Raw genomic sequence first — 15,707 nt, forward strand, 5'->3', positions numbered from 1 at the left:
TCTAGACGAAGAGTTTAGTTAATGGTAGAAGAAAGAATTCTACAAATCATAATTGAATAACATAAAGAGGAAGAAGAAATAAAGTCAAGTGAAGCTTGAATTAATCCCCCTTCTTAATTTTCTTCTTAATCTTTTAATTGATTTTCTCCTTCCTCCTCGGTTGAATTGTCCTTGAAAAGTGGCTTCTAGATTGATATTTGTTCCTTGAAGTCCTTGGACGAATTGGATTGAAATTGGGTTTTTAAGAGATGAATTAAACTTGAAAAAGCCTAACTCTACGTAGCTGCGTAGCGCCCAGGTGCCTGGGCACCACAAATCTGGGTCAAACTGGCACCTAGGAGCAGACTTTCGGGAAGTAGTTAGCAATGTCCCTCAATGCCTAGCCGCTAGCGTTAGCTCGTTTGCATTGCAAAACCTTTAGTATTTTTATCATAATTTTTTTTCCTGATATCTAATTGAGTCGATTCAAAGTGCCTTGAAAAGATAACTCAAAGGAATACAACTTTACTTTAGATAGCTCTTTCCAGTTCGAACGTTTACTATGTCAAAAATAGGTCTCAATCTCCAGCTAAAAATATAAAATATACTTGTAAGGTTGAAAGTTGATTTGTGAAAATATTTTGATCATATTTAACTCATTTTTGACTTCAAATTGTATCAGATTCACTCTTAAAAATCTTCAACTATCATTTTGTGGTCCGAATTAACTATAGAAAAGTTGCAATTGAGTCCTTAAAATTTAAATTTCACTACTTTTTCGTCTTTATTCACTTCTTTGTTTCAATTTAGACTCCAAAAATCAAGTTTCACCAACTCTAAGAATCAAACGAAATATGAATATTAAGTGGCATTAATATGATGAGTGTGTTTCATTCATCATTAAACACTAGCTGCACTACGCAACTCTTAAAACTATATCCAAAGCTATTTAAATAAGATTGTCTTCAGTGAACAAAAGTTATTGAATATCTAATAAACACTCCGTCTACACAATGCTAGATGTAGAGGCACAAAATAGATCGATATGAACATCACTAGCAAAGGAAAAGAAGCATACTCGTAGGGGCCCATGGAGAATAAGCCTACCAACGAACACATCTATCAACCATTCTGACAAAAATTGACTTTATTACTTTAATATCCTATTTATTATTATGTATGTTGCCTGAGCTGAGGTGATTGAGCTTCAAGCAGCAGGGATTGAAGCGAGGTTTTGCTCTTTGTTTTCTTTCGAGTGTACTCAAATTTTCATTCAAATTCTTAATATTCTGTGCAAGTCTACGTTTTTTGTCGCCGATTCTCTTATTTTCTTTAACTACAATCATTCATTTCAAATAAACATTTTTACAAATTTTGCAGCAGCAGTTATACTCTTTCAAGTAATTGTGGAGCAGGAGAACATATCATTTTCCTGCTTCGCCTGTGCAGAATGCCTCTGCTGCTCTACTCTTTCCAGATGAAATGACAACTCGAACAAATCGACTGTTTCTGCAACTTCGGGAGAACTATAATTCTTAGCAGTCATAGCATTTGATTCTTGAAAAAGTTCATCCATTCTGCAGTTAGTACGATTATCTTCTTCGAAGATCAGAGGAAAAGCCTTTGGACTGCCTGCATAATTGCTCAATATGTTGTGCGACAGAAGAGAGAGAGCACGCCCGGAGTTTGAGCCCTGAGATAATTCTTGAATCGATGATGGTGAGTCCAGACAGTTTTTCGAATGATATTGAAATGGCTTAGCACACGATTGCCAGAATTTCATGGGCATGGCTAATTCGGATATTTGATTTGCCCCCCCTTCATATTTGATACGCTTGCTGCAGTTGTTGTTTGGCTCATCGAATCGTTGAGGAAAGAAGCCGCCAGGAAGATTTCCCGATAAAAGGAAGGACGATCTTGATAAATCTGCTCCCATCAACGAGGGACCTGCAAAATGTGCATTTTAGAAGACGAGATATTTATATGAAATTTGTTTTTTAAGTCTTTGACATTAACTCCACTTGCCAAGCCTTCGTCTACGAAGAATTTATAAACGGTTTAGTTTATTAATATAAAGAAATGAGTGAGGGATGAGTAGATAGTACTTGTGGATCCATTAAAACCTATAGATGAAAATAAAGTTTGACCATTTATAAATGATTTATGAATTTTGCCAAACGGAGGCTAAGTCGAGAACTTGAATACTCTCAACAAATGCTATGCCTTAATTTCGTATCACCATCACTTTGTCTAATTTTAAGTACACAAACTTAAAGTGAAATATTTTGAAAGAGGAGTTTCCAAATCTTAAAAACACGATGTAGCGTGAAAAAAGATTAATTTAACAGCGTTCAAGTAAAGTCTACAGCATACCAAGGTGAGTATCCAGTTGAAGCTTTCGTCGACGCTTATTGTGCCCTGCTAGGCTCTTACGACAACTTCGTTTACCCTCATCAAATTCTGCCAGCACTTGAAACCTGTAATGCAAAATGATAATATCAAATTCCTACAAGAAATATCAGTAACGAAATAATTTTGAACTCTGTTATGTTAACCAGTTAGATAGTAGCTAACTTAGGAGCAAAAGCCCACAAATACTACTGACTTCTGGCCTGAAACCATACAGATTGTTCACTCATTTTCTTTAGCTCAATCTTTATCATGCATCTATCCCCCTCTCTCTCATCTACTTACCAATAAAAAATGGACAAGATTTTACAGGTTGAAAATAAACCAGTCAAACAGATTTAATTAATAGTTTTCATGCAAATAAGTTATAGGCAATCAAACATACCCTTATCAAAACAATACATAGGTAAATTGCAAAATTCAAAAACAACAATAACTTAATCCCCAATGAAAAGAAAAAGTGCAATTATAATGACCATGTGAAACAAGATGAAGCCAGAAGGTGTATATCCACCTGCTACATTGCTGACAGAACCTTTGCTCAATGCCATTAACGATAACAACAGCAGTCTTTGAGTGAACATCGCATACTTTATGTCTTTTGTGATAGTCCTTTGAGGAACTTAGATCCTTATTGCAACCATACACTTGGCAGACTGGCAGCCGCGAATGCAAATTCGTACACAGTGATCTTTTTGCAGGTAACTGGGACTCTGGAGAAGACGAGACGGACTTTTCCCTTGAAACTGAAGTTCCATTGATTTCTCTCCTAGCAGCCAAATTCTCCACCTCCAAATTAATCTGTGGCAATGTCTTATCTCTGGCTCTAATGGAAGAACTCGAAAATCTTCCCAATTCCATTTCCCCCGGAAACAAGTTAAAAATACTAGTAGATGTTGGATTATCATCCGTCTCTGCAGTTGAACACCAGGCCGGACCATCCAGAAGCAAATTTTTCGTCATATGAGGCAAACCGAATTCTGTAAATTCTGTTCCCCCATTTCCTTCTCCAATAGGAACTAACATGTTCTTATCGAAATCAGAAAGTGGTTTCATATCTCCTGGGAGTTCGATATCGTCTGAAAACAGCAGTCCTCTCCCCTCAAAAGCATAGCATAAAGACTCCATCAACAAACTAAAAGTGCTGACTTGAATCAGAAACACATTTTAAAGTCAACAAACCTTACAATACCAAATCTATCCTCTTAATTTATGATTATGCACAAAATCAAAGACAGATAATGATGCATCAATATGAACAATACTATTCAGTTTCTAAGAAGAATCAATACACCCAATAAAAAAAAGGAAATACGGGAATAACTGCATATCCTTTTTGTTGTTTAAAGCCCAATTTAGCCTTTTTAGATACAGTATAAATTCACAGCGGCGCAAACTAAGAAAATAAAGTACGTACTTTTTCATTTTTACATCACAATTTAGTCTTAACGATACCATGTAAATTCTACATATGTACTGTGAGAATCCCACAATAAAAAATAAGAGCAAAAATATATGAAACTTATAAAATCAAGAAATCTATGCAAATAGTTAGGTACAGAAATGCTAAAAAGCTTCTAAATAGTACCCAATAAAGAACAAAATTTCAATAATCAGATTTTGAAGTAACAAGAATATGATCAATAATCAAGAAATTAGAAGCCCTCAAAACATAACAACAGAAAAATAAGCAATCAGAAGAAAGCCCACGTCAGAAAACAGATCAAAACAAGTAATATACACATCTAATAGCAAAATAAACCCAAAAATTTCATCCTGAATCATAAATGAGGAGAGTGGTCAATACTTACCAGATGAACAGTGATTAAAGAGAGACTGAGAGAAAGAGTGAAATGCAGAATGTCTTTTAGTATTATGCATTAATTTATTCAAAGAACAAGGTCTCAGGAGATACAGTGAGAGTCAACATCATTTCCACTACGCCACTTGAAAATGAGGTAAAATCCGGGTCTTTTATAGCATTTGATACGGTATGCATGTTTTTGCGTTAGTGTGTGAGAGAGAGAGGATAGAGGAATGATCAAAGTTGTAATTTCCAATTGTGGGAAAATTAGGTGCGTCTAATCCCCACTGTTCTTGAATTAGATGTATCTGATCCTCATGAGAAAACAGATCAAAACAAGTAATATACACATCTAATAGCAAAATAAACCCAAAAATTTCATCCTGAATCATAAATGAGGAAAGTGGTCAATACTTACCAGATGAACAGTGACTAAAGAGAGACTGAGAGAGAGAGAGTGAAATGCAGAATGTCTTTTAGTATTATGCATTAATTTATTCAAAGAACAAGGTCTCAGGAGATACAGTGAGAGTCAACATCATTTCCACTACCCCACTTGAAAATGAGGTAAAATCCGGGTCTTTTATAGCATTTGATACGGTATGCATGTTTTTGCGTTAGTGTGTGAGAGAGAGAGGATAGAGGGATGATCAAAGTTGTAATTTCCAATTGTGGGAAAATTAGGTGCGTCTAATCCCCACTGTTCTTGAATTAGATGTATCTGATCCTCTCTGTTTCCCACCAAATTCGTCCAATAGTAGAAAACAGTCATTTTCCATTGTTAATCGAGTATAATTGGTGTTTTTGTTTTATAATAATCCGCTGATGATTGATTGATTGAACGGTTATTTAGAAAGTAAATTTATGTAATCATTGTAGTTAGGCTAATTGTAGTTTCTTGTAAAAATGAGTAATGCCATTCATAGTTGCTCACTGCAGTAGTCGTCTTATGTGACATATATATGACAGATAATTATTTGATGCATTAATATAATAGTTTTTTTATTCATTAATGCATCAAATAACCACCTGCTATGTGTATGCCACGTAGGGTGACTGCCGCAGTGAAAGACTGTAAATAGCATTATTCTATAAAAATAGTTTGTCTTCGTAAAAGATTTTAGTCCTTGTTTGGTTTTTGACAAAAATCAAAATCAGATTTTTTATTTTTATTTTTTTTATTTTGATAAAAGTTAGGGAAATATGCGACAAAAAAGTTGTAGATCTTATAAATATATGATTAAAAATAATTGTTAACTTTGATTTTTATTTTAATTCAAAATTTTAACTGAATCAAATAGAACCTTAATATGTATCCTATATAACTTAACTTTGTATTCTATTGTTTTTGTGTATGAAATGGATATAACTTCTCTACATGATGTCAAGGTCAAACCCTAATTGTTGACTTTGAAGCAAGGCCTACTTGGCCACTTACAATTGTGATTACTTTCAGAGGCTACCAGAGTCGTGAAACCATCTAAAAGAACTCACAAGCTTTTCTTACTTTTGGCGTGACATTATTTTGAGGTCCTTGACTTGAGAACCCTATCAAATGTTGTCATGAACATTACCAAAGGTTTTCTGAGTCAGAAAACCATCTAAAGGCAATCTCAAATCTATTGTGACCAACTCTTTTTTGCAAATCCCTCGTGTTGAACTCCACATCTAATCACATTTAGTCTTTGTTGCAAACCATAGAAGACATGACCCACTTCGACGGCGTTCACGAAATGACTTGCTGTTTCAGATCGTGATCAATTTATGTGGGCCTTCTAGTCCTCTATTGTGGCCCTCAAATTTGGTCCTCAATGACCCTTGTTCAATCAATGTCTGGTATATGAAAAAATTACCTTAAACCCAATTAAATTTCAAATTCAAAATTCAAGTATAATTAGATAATAATTATTATTTAAAATGTCTATATGTAATTTCTTTATGTACCCTTTCTTTACAACTAAGGCGATGATGGTTGTGGATTTTAGATTGTGGTGGCAGTGATTGGTTGGCGTTGTTGGTGGTAGAATGGGGTGGGGTGAGGTGAAGTGAAGTGGACATTGTAGATTTTAGGTGAAAGGTGGCGGTAATTGTAAATTTGAGGTGATGTTAACGGTGATTTTTGCTGTGGCAATGGTGGTAGGTTGAGATGGGGTAAAGAGTGTATGTGACCAGTTAATTGATTAACTTACAACTAATAAATAATTTATGACTTATTAAATGTGTGATCGTTAATTAAAATACGTGATTATGACATACAAATTGTGTTTTTATGAATGTGATATTGTGATTGGTACTTGACTGTGACCATAAAATGTGTATTATTGTGAACGTGGCAATAAATTGTGTATTTTTGTGACTGCGATTCAATTATTAAATTATAGGTCATAATATTTTGTTAGATGTCAAAAAATTGTAAAATTTTCACATTATTATTTTTTAAAAATATATTTTGAAACCTTTGTAATTAGGTATTTTCCATCAATCATACTACAGGCACATCATGTTTGACATCATGCGAGTTGGCAAATTTTTGTACATTGATTTTAACAACACTTTTTCCAATCAATGACTAGATTTTAGACACATAAGTAGGATGTTGGCCATATCAAGGCAGAATGTACAAGAAGTATAATTCTTTTTTCATTCGTATTTTTGGTTGATTTAGGCCTTGTTGCATGGTGTCCATTTTTAGATGCTTCGGCCCAGTCATTTAGGTAATTTGGTTTTTCCTAGTTTGGTGATTTTTGAATTGATTTCTTGTTGTTATATTGAGACTTTTTTAATCAGTTATTTTGGTGCTTAATGCAAAGTGAAATAATTTTTTCCCTCTTCTGTGTAACAAAACGGGATATTGACAAAACTTCCACCATATTACAAATAATGAGATTAAAAGACTCACAATAACATCAAGAAAAGAAATAATTTCTTAGCTAACTAGAGGCTTTTTTTAAAAGGTTGAACCCCAACCTTGAGGGTCCCCCACCGTCCCTGTCCTGGAGCATCGTGAGGGAGGTAAATCGTAGGTTATGCCTCCAAGGGTACAGGGTGGAAGGCTGTTTGTACACTTGCACTTACTCAAGAGCCAAATCCATATTTTTGGATTCGAACCCTTGACGCAGCAGCCTCAAGCAAAACTGGATTTCTCCACTCTTCCCTTTTACCATTTGGAGATGTGCCCTGGGGGCTAACTAGAGGCTTTTTTTTTCTTTCTACACAAGGTGGAGTTCTTTCACAATTTTCTCTCATAATCTCCCTAGTAAAGGCTTTCCAAATTGTGTTGAAGTATGACAAGCTCTTACCTTTTTTTTTTTTTTTTAAATAAGAAAACACTGGATGGAAGAAGATAATTTGAACTTTATTTCATTTTCTTGTCAAACTTTTCCATTGGTTGAAAGAAGACGATTTGAACTTTATTTTCTTCTTATCAAACTTCTCTATCGGTTGGAAGATTAAAAACTGTGTTTTACTTCATTCTTGCCATTTATCTTCATCAATGGAGGAAGCAAAATTAATTTTCTTTTCCTTGAAAATTTAACAAGATTTAAAATAAAATTGGTTTTATCCACCTTACATATGGCGAACTACACAACAAATCTCCCCCTCGGCCTCTGTGGTGGATTCCATTAAACACGCTTTTTACATATAAGTTTCAAGTTTCTCCTTAGGCAAACATTTCTTTAACATATCTGATCTATTATTGCTTGTATGAATTTTCTCTAAGTTCAACTGCTTGGCTTCAAGTACATCACGAATCCAACGGTATTTGACATATGTTTGGATTTGGAATGAATTGTTGAGTTCTTGGAGATGTGGATATCACTTTGACTATTACAATAAACAACATGCTTTTCTTGTTGTAATCCTAATTCTTGAAGAAATTTCTTTATCCACAAAGCTTCTTTACAAGCTTTAGCAATTAGCAATATATTCGACTTCTAGGATGATAGAGCTACACATTTTTGCAACATGGACTGCCAGAAAGTAGCTTTCCCTGAAAAGGTCATCAAGAATCTTGATGTGGACTTCCTAGAATCACTATTACCTGCCATATCCGCGTTTGTATATTTGACTAAAGCAGGTTTACCACCGCCAAAGCACACACCCACCCTGGAAGTACCTCTTAGATACCTAAATATCCATTTTATTGCTAACAATGTTTTTTTTTTCTAGGATTTGAAAGAAATCGACTAACAATTCCAACCAGTGGCGGATCCAGCACCTGGCGAGCACCAGCGACTGCGCGTGCTGGATCCGGCGGCAGCCATTTTTTTTGGTTGAGAATAGATGAATGTTTTTAGGTTATATTTATGTTTATCATTTTTTTGTTCAACCATACCCTCTGGCCAAGTTGGTGAGTGTCGGTTTTTACTTCTTGGAGGTCCCAAGTTCAATTCTTCATCAATCAACTTTTTTGTTCTATTTTTTTAGTATTACAACCAAAAATTAATGGAATGAGGAGGAGGGGATTCGAACCTGGGGCTATTGTTAAAATTATTAATGGTTTGAGTATTATGTCGGTCGTTGAATTGTGATAATAGATTTAACAAATTTTTATATATTAGATCTTAGCTTGTTTTAATGCAACAATACAAATTTGAACTTGTGCTCTTCTTTTGAATTATATAAAATTTGGCAACGATATCATTTGATGAATATAGTTTATTGTTTTAACAAAATTATATATGTTGAATTTTAACAAAATAATCGTTATGTTTAAATTTTAGGTCTTGCTTGATTCTCATTTATTTCAGAATATATTTTTCTCTCTTTTATTTTCAACAATATATTTTTCAATAAAATAATATTAAACGAAATTCAAAAATTTTTCTTATTTTTAACCAAATATTTTCCATCAAATCACTATTTTCCAAAATGCATTTTTTGCCAAAAAAATAAAAAAAAATTACATCAAATGAGCTTGTAATATTTTATTGGGCCGACGATTGGCCCTCAACGGTCGCTCGTGCTGACTCAAAATCCTGAATCCGCCACTGATTCCAATGACGTGAGCAATCTTCAATCTTTTACACACCATACATACATCAAAAAGCTAATTGCAGATGCATAAGATACTTTACGCTTTTATTTTTTATTTTTTCGTTTAGCTGTTAATTTGAAGTGACTTGCGAGTGGAGAAGAAATGGGTTTTGCCTTATTCATGTTAAATCTTTCAACAACTTTTTCAATATAGTTTTCTTGAGATAGCTACAACTTTCCATTCTTCCTACCACGTGATATTTTCATGCCGAGAATTTGCTTTGTGGATCCAAAGTCTATTATTGCAAAACACTTATTTAACTCATTTTTATGTTTGGCAATCATGTTGATTTTCTGACCAACAATCAACATGTTGTCAGCATATAGTAGGAGAATAATATAATTATCAACAGCAAATTTCTTCACAAACACACAGTGATTTGACATTATTTTGTTGTATCCCTAACTATATATAAAATGATCAAATTTATTATGCTACTATCTTGGAGCTTGTTTGAGTCCATATAAACTTTTCTTAAGATTGCGAAAAGATTCTCTTTCCCTTCGACTTTGAATTTTTCTTGTTGCTTTATATAGATCTTTTCTTCTAGGTCACTATGTAAAAAGGTTGCTTTTAATCAAGTTGTCCAATTTCCAAATTCAAGCGGGCAGCAAGAGCAAGAACAACTCTAATGGAGGACATCTTCACCACAGGTGAAAATATTTCTTCAATGAGGATTCTTTCATTTTGATCGAATCATTTTCACAATGAACCTGGCCTTGTATCTTGGTTGTGAGTTGTTGCTTTTGGTCTTTACCCTATAAATCCATTTATTCTTAAGAGCTTTCTTGCCTTTTGGTAGCTTTGTCAAATCCTAAGTGTGGTTCTCCTACAAGGATTTCATCTCTTATTGAATGGCTTCAATCATCTATTTCTTCTGCTTATGTAACAAGACCTATTGGTAGGTTTCTAGCTCTCCCCCATCTGCAAGCATCAAGTACTCATTAGTCGAGTACTTTGTAAAGGGCTATCTTTCTCTCCTAGATCTTCTCAGTGGCAACTCCATCAATGGTTCTAGAGGTTCTTGCTCAATAGTTGGATCTATACCTTCAACTGTATCATTACCAATGTTGCCTTGGTCTTCTAGTATGTCTTTCCCACGATTATTGTGCTTAATAGGTAGGGGGATTGGAGTAGGAATTTCATCAAGGAACTTTTGTTTCTCAACTTCGTCGATATCAATTACGAGTTGGTTTTCGAGAAACAAAACATCTCTGCTTCTAATCAGCTTCTTCTTTATTGGATCTTATACCTTGTACCCAAATTCTTCGTGACCATAACCTAGGAAAATGCACTCCATTGCTTGGTCATGAAGCTTGAATCTTTCATCTTTAGGAATATAGACAAATGCTTTGCAACTAAAGGCTCCTAAATGATTATAAATGATTTATTTCCTAGTCCAAACTTTGTTTGGAACGTTATTATCAAAAGTAGCTTCAGGGATAGATTTATCAGGTCAATTGCAGTTCTCATGGCCTCTACCCAAAAGGGCTTAAGTAGTTTGGCATAAGACAGCATACACTTGATCATTTCTTCAATTATTCTATTCATTTTCTCTACTACTCCATTGTGTTGAGGTGTCTTTGATGGATTTTTCTCAAGTTTGATCCCATGACCTTTGCAGTAGCTTTCAAATAGGCCTCTATATTTACCATCACTGTCAAGTCATACAACTTTCAGTAGTCTTCTTGTTTCTCTTTCAAGCTTGACGTGGAGTTCCTTGAAGACTTCTAACTGATCTTTGTACTTCAATATAAATACCCAAACCTTTCTACAGTGGTCATTGATGAACGTCACAAAATACACTACACCTCCAAAAGTTTTACTTGATTGGACATACGTTAGTATGAATCAGATCATGCATATTTAACTTTTTGAAAGGTGAGTATGCACGAAATGAAACTCTATGTGTTTTCCTAGCTAAGTAGTCAACATAAGTCTTAAGATGTATACCTTTCAAATTAGGTATAGATTGTTTTCTAGCTAGAAGTTGAAGTCCGTTTGCATTGATATGGGTCTTCTATGCCAAAGATCAATAACTACGGTTGCGGTTTGTTTCCATTTTCATTTTCAAAACAATTTTTAATTTTCCCCGAAAACGGCCCGTTTTCCGCATTTTGAGCGTTTTGGCATTTATAACTGAAAACGCTCAAAATGATAAAAAGTCGTTTTGCGTTTTAGGTGGACTAAATGCGTTTTCGAAAATGGAAAACAGAAAATGATCCGAAAACGGCAAACCAATGGACACATCTCTGGATTTGATTGATCTCTCCTTTATGCAGCTTTGCTTGCATCGCATAGAGTGTGTTCAACTTATTTTCTATATCAACCACAAGAAACCTTTGGTGAATTTCCATTTTTCTTCACCAAAATAGTTATCAAAACCTTCATCATCAAGGTTGCTTATAGAAATTAAATTAAGACGAATATTTGGAACATGTCTCGCATTCTTGAGTACTAATTTGCTTCCAAGATTAGTCTCCAAGTAAATATCACAAATATTCATGATTTTTGATGCATTGCAGTTTCTTATTTTGACATTTCCAAAATTGCCAGCAGCATAAGATGTGAAAACATCATCATGAGAATTGACACGAAAGGAAGCACCAGAATCAGTAACCCAATCATTGTGTTGACAAACAAGACTGATAGATTTTTCATTAAGTACAACACAATATCGCCTTCAGCCATTGTTGGGAAAACTCGTCTACTACTAATGCATAGCGGAATAATTCTTTTTCCCTATTTTGTGTAACAAAACAGGATATGGACAGAACTTCCACTATATTACAAACAATGGGATGCAAGATTCGCAATAGCATCAAGAAAGAAAATAATTTCTTGAGTAACTAGCGGCACTCAATCTCTCTATTTTTCTTTCTACACAAGGTAGAGTTGCTTACAATTTTCTCTCCTAGTCTCTCTAGTAGAGGCTTTCCAAATTGTATTCAAGTGACAAGCTCTTACCCTGTTTATAAGAAAACATTTGATAGAAGAAGATAATTTGAATTTTACTTCATTTTCTTTTCAAAATTCTCCATTGGTTGAAAGAAGATGATTTGAACTTTACTTTCTTTCTTGTCAAACTTCTCCATTAGTAGGAAGAATAACAATTGTGTTTTATTTCATTCCTTGCCATTTATCTTCATTGGTGGGGGAAACAAAATTGATTTTCTTTTCCTTTGAAAATTTAATAACATTTGTAGTAAAATTAGTTTTGTCCACCTTACATGTGGCAGAACACATAACACTTTGGCTCTTTATTAGATCATAAGTGTGCAATTTCCATGGCTTACTTTTTTTTGCCTACCTCACAAACTCATGAAGGATTTTTTTTTTTTTTTTTAACTAAAGAACAATTGGAACTTCTTTATAGAAATAATGAGAATCAAATCATTTTAATCTTCTTCCCACATCTTGAGGCCTCTTGGTTCAATCAGGCAAATTTCCTACCAACCCAAATGTTGGTTCAATTTGTCCTTCGATCATTAAATTACAAGCTTTTAGCCATACCGAGTCATTCAAATTTGTTCGGGTCTTACACTCTTTATTCAGGAGACAAAAAGTAAAAATTTTCGATGATCAATTCTAATCTAGTGTAGGGAAATGCTATTCCTAGCTAAAAGACATAACCCTCACATTTGTTTACAAGTTCCAATTCCTTCTTGTAATCTGCTATCAATTAGCAAACCCATGAAGGATCTCAACTATATGGCTCAATTTCTTCCTTTTCGATGTGAATTCTATGAATTGTGCTTGGTGATGATGATTGGTTGTGCTAGGAAAATTGATGGATTCAGCTCTTGGCCTTTCTTGGTGGAACTGGCCGAGGTATTCATTATGGGCAAAGAGAACATCTGAAGTTTGGATTTCGCGCCATGGAATGAATCAAGGAACTAAGGACGTTATCAATATTGATAGCAGCACCTGCTGAAGCAATTGTAGTGGCTTCGGCACCACTACATTACCTTAAGAGTAAAACAAATTTAGATAAAGTTTTAAAGGTACGAGGCATAGAAAGATAGCAAGACTCTCAAGTATTAAAAGCTCAAGTATAATAAAACATATTACTATAATAATTATTTTAAGACAGAATCAATACACCCAATAAAAAAAAGGAAATACGGGAATAACTGCATATCCTTTTTGTTGTTTAAAGCCCAATTTAGCCTTTTTAGATACAGTATAAATTCACAGCGGCGCAAAATAAGAAAATAAAGTACGTACTTTTTCATTTTTACATCACAATTTAGTCTTAACGATACCATGTAAATTCTACATATGTACTGTGAGAATCCCACAATAAAAAATAAGAGCAAAAATATATGAAACTTATAAAATCAAGAAATCTATGCAAATAGTTAGGTACAGAAATGCTAAAAAGCTTCTAAATAGTACCCAATAAAGAACAAAATTTCAATAATCAGATTTTGAAGTAACAAGAATATGATCAATAATCAAGAAATTAGAAGCCCTCAAAACATAACAACAGAAAAATAAGCAATCAGAAGAAAGCCCACATGAGAAAACAGATCAAAACAAGTAATATACACATCTAATAGCAAAATAAACCCAAAAATTTCATCCTGAATCATAAATGAGGAAAGTGGTCAATACTTACCAGATGAACAGTGACTAAAGAGAGACTGAGAGAGAGAGAGTGAAATGCAGAATGTCTTTTAGTATTATGCATTAATTTATTCAAAGAACAAGGTCTCAGGAGATACAGTGAGAGTCAACATCATTTCCACTACCCCACTTGAAAATGAGGTAAAATCCGGGTCTTTTATAGCATTTGATACGGTATGCATGTTTTTGCGTTAGTGTGTGAGAGAGAGAGGATAGAGGGATGATCAAAGTTGTAATTTCCAATTGTGGGAAAATTAGGTGCGTCTAATCCCCACTGTTCTTGAATTAGATGTATCTGATCCTCTCTGTTTCCCACCAAATTCGTCCAATAGTAGAAAACAGTCATTTTCCATTGTTAATCGAGTATAATTGGTGTTTTTGTTTTATAATAATCCGCTGATGATTGATTGATTGAACGGTTATTTAGAAAGTAAATTTATGTAATCATTGTAGTTAGGCTAATTGTAGTTTCTTATAAAAATGAGTAATGTTATTCGTAGTTGTACACTGCGGTAGTCGTCTTATGTGGCATACACATGACAGATAATTATTTGATGTATTAATATGATAGTTTTTTTATTCATTAATGCATCAAATAACCACCTGCTATGTGTATGCCACGTAGGGCGACTGCCGCAGTGAGCGACTGCAAATAACATTATTCTATAAAAATAATTTGTCTTCGTAAAAGATTTTAGTCCTTGTTTGGTTTTTGACAAAAATCAAAATCAGATTTTTTATTTTTTTTATTTTGATAAAAGTTAGTGAAATATGTGACAAAAAAGTTGTAGATCTTATAAATATATGATTAAAATTAATTGTTGACTTTGATTTTTATTTTAATTCAAATTTTTACCTGAATCAAATAGAACCTTAATATGTATCCTATATAACTTAACTTTGTATTCTATTGTTTTTGTGTATGAAATGGATATAACTTCTCTACATGATGTCAAGGCCAAACCCTAATTGTTGACATTGAAGCAAGGACTACTTGGCCACTTACAATTGTGATTACTTTCGAAGGCTACTAGAGTCACGAAACCATCTAAAAGAACTCACAAGCTTTTCTTACTTTTGGCGTGATGTTATTTTAAGGTCCTGACTTGAGAACCCTATCAAATTTTGTCATGAACATTACCAAAGGATTTCATAGTCACAAAACCATCTAAAGGCAATCTCAAATCTATTGTGACCAACTCTTTTTTGCAAATCCCTCGTGTTGAACTCCACATCCGATCACATTTAGTCCTTATTGCAAACCATAGATGACATGACCCACTTCGACGGTGTTCATGAAACCACTTGCTGTTTCAGACCGTGATCAATTTATGTGGGCCTTCTAGCCCTCTATTGTGGCCCTCAAATTTGGTCTTCAATGGCCCTTGTTCAATGCCTGGTATACAAGAAAATTACCTCAAACCTAATTAAATTTCAAATTCAAAATTCAAGTATAATTTTTTTTGAAATAATTAGATAATAATTATTATTTAAAATGTTTATATGTAATTTCTTTATGTATCCTTTCTTTACAACTACGGTGATGATGGTTGTGGATTTTAGATTGTGGTGGCAGTGATTGGTTGGTGTTGTCGGTGGTAGAATGGGGTGGGGTGAGGTGAAGTGAAGTGGACATTGTAGATTTAAGGTGAAAGGTGGTGGTAATTGTAAATTTGAGGTGGTGGTAATTGTTATTTTTGCTGTGGCAATGGTGGTAGGTTGAGATGGGGTAAAGAGTGTATGTGACTAGTTAATTGATTAACTTACAACTAATAAATAATTTATGACTTATTAAATGTGTGATCGTTAATTAAAATACGTGATTATGACATACAAATTGTGTTTTTA

The 15,707-nt window shown here is 34.0% G+C and overlaps 1 protein-coding gene across 4 annotated transcripts; it reads right to left on the bottom strand.

Moving 5' to 3' along the window:
• Positions 1-1,300: 1,300 nt before the first annotated feature.
• LOC111384376 (squamosa promoter-binding-like protein 6) lies at positions 1,301-4,810 on the bottom strand. 4 transcript variants are annotated; one of them, XM_023008653.1, is made up of 4 exons: positions 4,611-4,810; positions 2,903-3,536; positions 2,353-2,456; positions 1,301-1,926 (listed from the first exon to the last, which is right to left on the bottom strand). In XM_023008653.1, exons 2-4 carry the CDS (start codon positions 3,514-3,516, stop codon positions 1,376-1,378), a joined length of 1,269 nt encoding a protein of 422 aa, XP_022864421.1. In that variant the 5' UTR covers positions 3,517-3,536; positions 4,611-4,810; the 3' UTR covers positions 1,301-1,375. The 4 variants fall into 4 exon arrangements, with proteins under 4 accessions (XP_022864421.1, XP_022864422.1, XP_022864420.1 ...); XM_023008654.1 differs by having other exon boundaries at positions 2,903-3,523; positions 4,611-4,809; XM_023008652.1 differs by lacking the exon at positions 4,611-4,810 and adding an exon at positions 4,200-4,367.
• Positions 4,811-15,707: the final 10,897 nt, after the last annotated feature.

The sequence above is a fragment of the Olea europaea genome, unplaced genomic scaffold, assembly GCF_002742605.1.
Source record: "Olea europaea var. sylvestris unplaced genomic scaffold, O_europaea_v1 scaffold2901, whole genome shotgun sequence".
NCBI lineage: Eukaryota > Viridiplantae > Streptophyta > Magnoliopsida > Lamiales > Oleaceae > Olea > Olea europaea.

Coding starts and splice junctions, on each gene's coding strand:
- LOC111384376 (XM_023008652.1), bottom strand. CDS start 4,269: ATGCATAATACTAAAAGACATTCTGCATTTCACTCTTTCTCTCAGTCT. Junction 3,537..4,199: donor CTTTAATCACTGTTCATCTG/GTAAGTATTGAC, acceptor TTCTGATTCAAG/TCAGCACTTTTAGTTTGTTG. Junction 2,457..2,902: donor TTCTGTCAGCAATGTAGCAG/GTGGATATACAC, acceptor TTTGCATTACAG/GTTTCAAGTGCTGGCAGAAT.